Source organism: Lagenorhynchus albirostris, chromosome X (genome assembly GCF_949774975.1).
Source record: "Lagenorhynchus albirostris chromosome X, mLagAlb1.1, whole genome shotgun sequence".
Classification (NCBI taxonomy): Eukaryota; Metazoa; Chordata; class Mammalia; order Artiodactyla; family Delphinidae; genus Lagenorhynchus; species Lagenorhynchus albirostris.
This window is the reverse complement of record NC_083116.1, coordinates 16,306,596-16,315,872: the sequence shown is the minus strand read 5'-3', so window position 1 is coordinate 16,315,872 and position 9,277 is coordinate 16,306,596. Positions and strand designations below refer to the sequence as shown.

The 9,277-nt window shown below is 40.5% G+C and overlaps 1 protein-coding gene across 2 annotated transcripts in view; it reads left to right on the top strand.

Moving 5' to 3' along the window:
* Positions 1–227: 227 nt before the first annotated feature.
* Positions 228–9,277, top strand: part of HPRT1 (hypoxanthine phosphoribosyltransferase 1) — a 32,082-nt gene continuing 23,032 nt past the window's right edge. For both annotated transcript variants that reach the window (XR_009538395.1, XM_060136945.1), the window contains exon 1: positions 228–409. Coding sequence is in view for 1 of the 2 variants with exons in the window: in XM_060136945.1 (XP_059992928.1) it covers positions 383–409 (27 nt within the window). In the remaining variant the exon portion in view is untranslated. The remainder of the gene's footprint in view (positions 410–9,277) is intronic.

Genomic DNA, 9,277 nt, shown 5'->3' with positions numbered 1-9,277 from the left:
GGCAGGTCTGGGAATTTGGGAGCCTTCTGGATGGGAGACTGAGGGAAAGAGGAAGAGAGGCTGCGCGGGAGTCTCCGCTTCTTTGGGAAGAAAATTCCCACGGCCACCTCGGGAGCGTGGAAAGCCGCAGGCTCCCACGGAGGGGCGCGGGGAGCGCGCGGCCGTTATGGGCGGGGCCTTGGGGCGGAGCGGGGGCGGGGCCTGCTGCGCCTCAGCTCTTAGCGGCGGCGGCGGCGGCGGCGGCGGCGAGGAGCGCTCGGGCGGACTACTCTGCTTTCCCGCGCGGCGCCGCCTCCTGCCGCGCCTCCGCCTTCTTCTCGGCCCCGCCACCGGCTTCCTCCTCCTCAGACTGCCCTCAGCCCGCGCACCAGCCGGCTCCGTTATGGCGACCCGCAGCCCCAGCGTCGTGGTGAGCAGCCTGGCCCGCCAGGCCCGTGGCGGCGGCGGCGGCCGTTCCCTGAGACGCGGGGCCGCAGTGCGGGCTCGGGTCGGCGTGGCCCGGGGCCGGGGGGCGGGGGCGGCCGCAGCCTCCTGGGTTCGGCCGCGCGTCACACCCGGGCGGTTCGGGGGATGGAACGGTGAGGTGGGGGTGGCCGCCTCAGGAGAGCCCCGGGAAGGAGGGCTGCGTGTGGGAGGAGAGGGTGGAAATGGCGTTTTGGTTGACATGTGCCGCTTGCGAGCGTGCTATGGGGAGGGGCCGTGGGCCAGTTCGGGAATGATCTGGCGGGGTGAGGGTGGGAGCTTTCTTAGGAGGGGCTCTTCCCTGTCGATTTGCGGTGTGTGGGTGAGGTCCTCGGGGCAGCTCCATGAGAGGGACCAGGAGCACGGAAACGACCACATGGGAGGCATGCGGGGACTGGTATTTTAATCTAGTTTTGCAGACATTGTAATGATTATTTGTGGGAATGCGCATTGCCTCATTGCATCCTCACGGCAGCCTTGGCAGCGGTAACCATGCCTACCTTTTTACACACGTAGAAAGTAGTTAGCCGATATTAGGTAGCTTTCCCACGGCCCAGAGGTAGCCAGGCCTCGTAATCAGATCTGCTTGAATCCGGATCCTATGCTCTTTGATGCTGCAGGGGACAAAAAATGCGAATCTGGTCCTTACCTTCAAGGGCATTGGCACCGTAATCCGTCTTTGGTATCCTGTCTCCAGCCTCATTGGTTCTTTTCCTTGTTTCTCGAACAAGCCCAGCTGCTCCCTCCCCTTACCCTCCCGTTTTGATCACGCTTGCTAAAATAGCCAACCCTCTCTCAATAGTTAAATGCCTTAGCCTGCATTATTACTATTATTATTATTATTTTAGCAGTTACCTTATTACCTGTTGATTGTCTCTCCCACAAAAACATAAACTTTATAAGGGCAGGAAGCACCGCTGTAACCCCAGCGCGTAGTACAGTGCCTGGCATGCAAGAAATTCTCAGTGATGGTCTGTTGGATGAATACATTAAATAATTAACCACTTGAGCCCTAAAAAGGGAAGGGTTCTAGTTCATATTAGGCATTGTGACTTAAGGTAAAGAGTAGTGCTCTTAATGGAGTCTGGCCTGGGATCCTGCTTGCGTGGGTTATTTACTAGCAGTGTAGCCTTGGGTAACTACCTTTCTGGATTTAAGTGTCTTATGTATAACTGAGGTGCTAACTACCTCATGGTGTTATTGAAAGGATAGCCGGTCTTTGTGAATGAACAACCTTTGCGTGGTTCCTGACTGGGAATAGTAATATCTATCGATGTGTTTACCTACATAGTCCTGTTTAGTCCTCAAAACAACCCTCTAACAAAAGTATGATTATCGTTTTACAGATGAGGAATCCTTGAAGCCTCAGTGAGAGGTTAAGTAACTTAACCTCTTAACGTAACATACCCAGTGTCACACGGTTATTAAGAGGAGCTCAGACTCAAACCTAGGTCTCTCTCAAGGAGGGCCCATACACTTAAATGTTATGCTAATAGTAGGTACTCAACTGTTTTTATTCAGTTGCTGAGGAAGTTAGATGCTTTTAAGCTTTGGGGTCCAATGGCTGCACCAGCATATAGTGAATTATTTTTGCTAGAACTGGCTGTTAGTTTTGTTTGAGCATCAAGATATTGATTGTGTTTTCGGTTTGCAAATTCCTGTTCCTTTTTTAATTTCCTTCCCAGAAATTGTCTTCATGTTAGCAGTGACGGACACTTAAATAGTGCTTACTGTATGCTGGTTACTAAGCCCTTTACACATATTAACTGGTTTGATATTTATTTTAAAAATTTATGTGGCTCAGAGAGGTTAAGTAACTTTCCCAAGATTACCCAGCAATACTAGGATTTGAATCTAAGCTATCTGGCCCCAGAGTCTGCTCTTAACCTCTCCACTTTTAGGTTCATAGTGACAGTAGTAGATATTTATTTAGTACTTACTATGCTTTAGGCATTGAAGTAAATATTTTGCAACATTATCTAATATAACTGCCCTAAAGATACATAATAGGAGGGAGAGAGATAAACACTAGTATGACCTTGGAGGCACAGATTGGTGAACTATTGATAACTTGCCCAGTATCACTTAGATGAAATTGACCTGCAGATCTGCCTGATATGACCCATGCTACTTGTAACTATCTCTCTAAACTTCCAGGGTAAACTTGGACACACTTGAACAAAGAACAAGCTTCTGAATGTTTGCAAGTTATTGTGAAACATCAGATACACATTATGTGGATAAAATATCTTCTAAATTTCAGGATGGTAGTGCTAGAAATGTAACCCTTATTAACTGGACTTAAATCTTACCCGGCTAATAATTTTCACAGAATTGATAAAATAGTGCATTTTTTTGGTCCACAACCCTGTCATTGTTATCAGGGTTTAGACTGACAATGTAGACCAAAATTATTCTTGGTGACCACCAAAAAATGGAGCAGTTGAGTTTGGGGGTTTCATTCTACAAATTGATTAACGTGACATGCATACTGTAGATTCATCTTAATTGTTTTCTGTCCATTTTTTGTATCTAGGTGTCACAGAAAGTCCATAGGCAGGAGGTAGGAAAAAGACAAAAGGACCAACCAGATCAGCAGAGAAGAGGGGTCTTGAAGTTCTCTTTTAGATTTCTGTAGTTCACTAGGCAGTAACTGGGCCATGTCATTCTTTTCCCCTGTGAAGAGATGATAAAGATGTGCTAGTGTGCTCTTCTTCCTATCTGTAATTGTATATTGTGTGCATTGATAAGATTTATATGCTATAAAAGTGTCAACCACCATCGTTAATATTGAGACTGGATTGTTATTTTCCACCAGTGGCTACCAAATTACTAACAAACATTTAGAATAACTTGCTACTAATAAGAATTCAAACAAACACTTCAGATTGCTATGAAACTACTATCTTCAGCACTGTGCTTCTGATAATTGATAGGCATTTATGTTTTGCCCAGAATTAACATGCCTGTTATTCCACTGTGCACACTGGAAAGGAAAGATGATAGTATTAGATAGTAGTTATGGGCCCGCTTACGTAGAAGCAGGTAATAATTTATCCCTGAGTTGAATAGAATGCTGATTTTAATTCTTGTAACCCTTAGATTCTTGTAAACCTTTTAATTCTTTTCACATTTAGGGATAAATGCATCAGTAGTTCATAATTTTGGTCTTATGATATCCTGAGTTATTACAAATTATCCCAAGGGGATGACACATCTGCTTTGGGTTTTTCTGAGAATTTTAAAGTGTCTGAATATAAAAGGTAAAAATATGCCACCTAGCCATTTCTGCCTATTCTAGAAGCTTGGAATTATTGTTGGTTACTAGGAATAAAATAAAATGTATTTTATCTATTACTGTACATCTTTTAATTCATATTTTTAAAGACTCGCTTCCTCACTTCCATTTAGTCTTGTTTGGACCCAGGAACATTGTCATTTTTTGACCACAAACAGGCTTAAGCAATCCTGCTCACAGATGATGAATTGATGTTGCATGTGTTGTCTTAGCTCGAGTTAATTTCCATGCTTACTGTAATTTTAGATAGTATATCTCTGTAATTAGACATGTGTAAACCACAAAATTTTTCATATATGGAAACCATTATTATCGATGTGACACATAATTATTAAGAATTTGTGGCTTCAGTTTTACTGAAAAATAAAATTATTTTGGTAATTTATGATAGCAAATAGACAAAAGATAGTAATGTTACATTTTCGATAATCTTCCATATTAATAAAAGTGCCTTGTAGATTTTACCATTAACAAGTATATTACAGATAGGCTAGAATTTGAGAGCTATGTTTTAAAGCTCTGAGGAGATGCAGTCAGATTTCTGAACTGTCTGGGTAAATGGTAAGTAACTGAGAGCTATTAATAACCTATCCTTTGGCCATTTCTGGCTGAACTGGAAATCAGAGTAGGAAAGGTGGATCTGCAGAGAAACCACATTTCATTTGTTTACCACTTCCAGCCCCTCCAGGGCTCTCCCGCAAATATTTTGGGGTTGGGCCCTCCCCAAAGCCATCCAGGACCTTCTTTGCGATCTTTAGCCATTTTATGTTAAGTTCATATGTTGAAGCTCTAACCCCCAATGTGATGGTATTTGGAGATGGGGCCTTTGGAAGGTAATTAGGATTAGGTACGGTCATGAGGGTGGGGCCCTGGTCTTTTAAGAAAGACACCGGAGAGTTTCCAGCCCCAGCGCTCAGCACACAGATAGCTAGGAGAAGATGGCTGCCTACAAGCCAAGAGAAGAGACGTCAGAATGAAATCTACTTTGCTGGCCCCTTGGTCTTGGACTTCCCAGCCTAAAGAACTGTGGGGAATAAATTACTGTTGTTTAAGCCACCCGGTCTACAGTATTTTGTTGTGGCAGACTAATGCAGTTCTTTTAGAAGGTGTTGGTAATAACCACGTGCTTAGACATGCAACACCAAGTCACAAATAATAAAACAGATGTGATTTATACTCATATACAAAGTTGGGCATTGCTATTGCCTAGTTGATTTAGAAGACTGTGCTAATTCAGTATCAGAGACATACCAGTCTAATTTACTCAGTTTATATCCTAGGCAACAGAATATATTGACTACTTTAAGCTTGATATTGCTTTAGGAGGGAGTCATTGGTGCTGGCTGACCTTGGGTTCCATGTTTATCTTTAGTGTGTATAACCGCTTTTGATAATCACACGTTTGTGGGCTTCTGAAGTTAGATTTGGTACAGATTATAAGCTTTAATGTGCTGCATAGTTAGTTATATGTGTATATGTCTTTTCCATTAGATTATATGCTCTTTGAAGGCTCTAAATTTATAATCATCTTTGTATCCCCCTACAAAATCTATTGCATAGTACCTTAATCAAGGTGGGTGCTGGATGCATTTTTATATAATTAAACATATTGCAATCCCTTCCTATCAGAGTACCCACTGGATTGTTAACTAATCCATGTTAGATGGGGTTAATTAATACCAGATATTAACCAATATCAGATGGAACAAATAAGGGCTGATAAGATTAAAGGCCACCAAGTATATTTCTCTCTAGCTCTTCTAGAGATTGAGATTATTAGCCCTGTTTAATATGAAGCTTTGGTGCTTGGGATGATTAAAACAAATTCCTGTCTATTGAATTATATCTTCTGTTATTTCTTATTGTCAATGGTCTAGGTGCAAGCAAGGCTTCTGAGAGTTTGAGTACCCTCCTAAACTCCCATAATACTTTTTCTGTATTTTTAAAATAGTTTCACACTGTCTTATGGTTTTTCATGTATATGTCATATCTTCTACTACACTGTAAGCTCTTTGCGGGTAGTTGTGTCAAATTTATCTAATCCTCTCTAGTATGTACAACATAGTAGGTACTCAATAAATATTTGAGTGAGTGTTGGTGATAAGAATTACAGGTCCTGAATAAGGTTCTCACCATTTAAAAATTACTATTCTAATACATATTTGAACATTAAATATGAATTTTTAAAACTTGGATTTTTCATTAATGTAAAATTGAGAAAAAGTGATGTTGGTGCCTCGTTATCATTTAAATAAATTGCTTCCTGTTTAACTTTATTTGAAACATACACAGGTACACATATTAGTATAATGAACCCTCATGTAGTCCTTGCCCAGTTCTGACAATTATCTATGCATGGCCAAATCATATGTTTCTTAAATTAGGACCCCCATAAATACACCCCATGTATTTATAGTGAATTATAACAAAGTTGTGAACTTATGCCTAAAGTACCTCAAGTGATACAGGTTTTATGAATTCTTATTTTTGCCTTTTGGGAAGAGTTATATTGACATGTTTTTTTAATCTTGAAATAACATATCAACCCTTTTACACTGAATGTGATATGTAAATCTAATAGTATTGATTGAAAATAAAACCTTTTGAATTGGAAAAAAGAATTTTTTTAATTAAAAAACATTTTTTTGCCACGCTACACAGCTTGTGGAATCTTAGTTCCCCAACCGGGGCCCTCAGCAGTGAAAGCGCAGAGTCCTAACCACTGGACCGCCAGGGAAGTCCCTGAATTGGAAATTAATTTGGCGTGTTGACAGAGAGAGAATTCCTATTTGGGGGGGGTACATCTGTGCTGGTCTGTCTGTGTTAAACTGCATGTTTGGGATGAACTCTGGGCAGAATTCACATTGGCTTTGTTTGAGACAAACAAGACTCTTGAAGTTCTTAGGCTGCCTGCAAAACCCATAGCCAGGCACTGAGCCATTTTCACAGAACCAGTAGGCTTTATAAGTGTTGCATGTTTCAAAGAGTCCTGGGTGGGTCCTGGTTTATGCTTATGGCAGAAGCAGTGAGTAACTGGGAGGAAGGGGTGAGTAAGTCTCAGGGAAGCCATTTTGGTGCTCCGGATCTTGACTTTAAAAGCACTATGAAATGGTACGTTTTCATTCTTGTCAGGTAATAGCAGATCTGTTCTGATGAGCCTGATATCAATGTTTGTCCTCTTGTAGCATCTAGCAAGGTCTAGCTCTTCTTTTCCCAGAACTTTTAACTAAATTTCAGTTTATAAAATTTAGAAAAGTAATGCTTGCTTGTTATGAAGCATTATAAAAGTAATGCTTGCTTGAAATACTCTTGTAGATGACACAAATGTCCTAGTCCCATTCTTTTTTTTTAACATCTTTATTGGAGTATAATTGCTTTACAGTAGTGTGTTAGTTTCTGCTTTATAACAAAGTGAATCAGCTATACGTATACATATATCCCCATATCTCCTCCCTCTTGCGCCTCCCTCCCACCCCCCCATCCCACCCCTCTAGGTGGTCGCAAAGTACCGAGCTGATCTCCCTGTGCTATGCGGCTGCTTCCCACTAGCTATCTATTTTACATTTGGTAGTGTAGATATGTCCATGCCACTCTCTCACTTCGTCCCAGCTTACCCTTCCCCCACCCGTGTCCTCAAGTCCATTCTCTACATTTGTGTCTTTATTCCTGTCCTGCCCTTAGGTTCAGAACCATTTTTTTTTTTTAGATTCCATATATATGTGTTAGTATACGGTATTTGTCTTTCTCTTTCTGACTTACTTTACTCTGTATGACAGTCTCTAGGTCCATCCACCTCACTACAAATAACTCAATTTCATTTCTTTTATGGCTGAGTAATATTCCATTGTATATATGTGCCACATCTTCTTTATCCATTCATCTGTCGATGCACACTTAAGTTGCTTCCATGTCCTGGCTATTGTAAATAGAGCTGCAGTGAACATTGTGGTACATGACTCTTTTTGAATTATGGTTTTCTCAGGGTATATGCCCAGTAGTGGGATTGCTGGGTTGTATGATAGCTCTATTTTAGTTTTTTAAGGAACCTCCATACTCCCATTCTTTTTATAGTAAATGTCTTCTGAAATAAGCCTGATGACAATGTTTAGCAGATACATTAGTACTTCACCTTAGAGGACCTGGCATAATCTTTTGCCCCTCAAAATAGGATTTTTTTCCTGCATATGAAAGTAATACATGTTTTTAAAAAAACAAATCAATATTGACTTCACACCTCGTGCCGAGCGAGTGCCTGTGCACTATGTGCTGCTGGAGCTTACCTGTGGGCATGTCCCAGTCCACCTGCCTGAGTCACTGCCAGGCTCCTGGCCACGTGCTCCAAGCAGAAGCGGTGCACAGCTACTACCAGTCTGACATGACGGTACTTGAAATTCCACCGAAGTCTGGAAAACTCAGAGCTCTTGGGACTGAAAGAGAGATGATGTGAACCTCAAATTTCTTAGAATATAATTATCAATTCTGTGAATAATAAATGTATCTTAAGTATATATTTTAGAAATTTATTGAAAACCAAGATACTTGTCCTTAAGCACCTAATACAGTGCTGACTGAAGGAGGAGGTACTCAATAGATATTAACTGATGCAGTGAGATTTAATTATGGTTTGACCAGTATTTCTTGCAAACTGCCAGAGTTCATGTCATCAGCTTCTTGAATGTGATTTGGAAGATACTTAGTCTTGAATGTCATGTGAGACAGTATTATAATTGTGGTTTGTGTCTTTGAATAAGCTTTAAATATAATGCTGAGTGGGAATTATAAATCAACTATAATTTTTTTAAAAAGTGAAATTGGCAGTGAGGAAAAAAAAAGAAGTCAAAGTGTAGAAAGTGGCAGGTCCCCACTTCTTACAGTTGACTATTGTTTGGTATATTCTTCCATACCCACCCTTTCTTTCTTCCTCTCTCCCTCTCTCTCCTCTTTTTTTAACTTTCTGTATTAAAATTTTTTTGTTTGTAGATTTGGTTTTAATATATCATAAAATTTCCCCATACTTTTCACATATGTATATAAAAACACATACTACCACAAATAATTTATAAGAAAGACTTGATATTTTTAAAAAGCAATATGTACTCACTGAAGAAAATTTGGGATATATAGTATAAAGAGTTAAATAAAATCGCTGTAACTCCCCTCCGCAAGACAAAAGTTTTTTATGATTTTGTTATATTTTTCTGTGTTTATAGGCCCATTATATAATTATAAAACTGTAATCATAGTACATTTTACCACCACAGGTACCTCATCATCAGTGTTATTAAACATTTTGCATTATAAGGACTGGACATATCAAGACGACCAATATGTGGTCCTACTCAAACAATCTTAGAGTATCTATTATGAAGGCACCTCATGAGTTGATTATAACAATCTCAGACTTCTAGAAGTTTGGATTTTTAAGGAATCACTTAGCTTTTTTGGTGATTTTTTTTTCCTACTGTGAGATGAGAGAGACTCTTTGGGTTTGAGGTGGGGAACAGCAGTTTTTCTTGC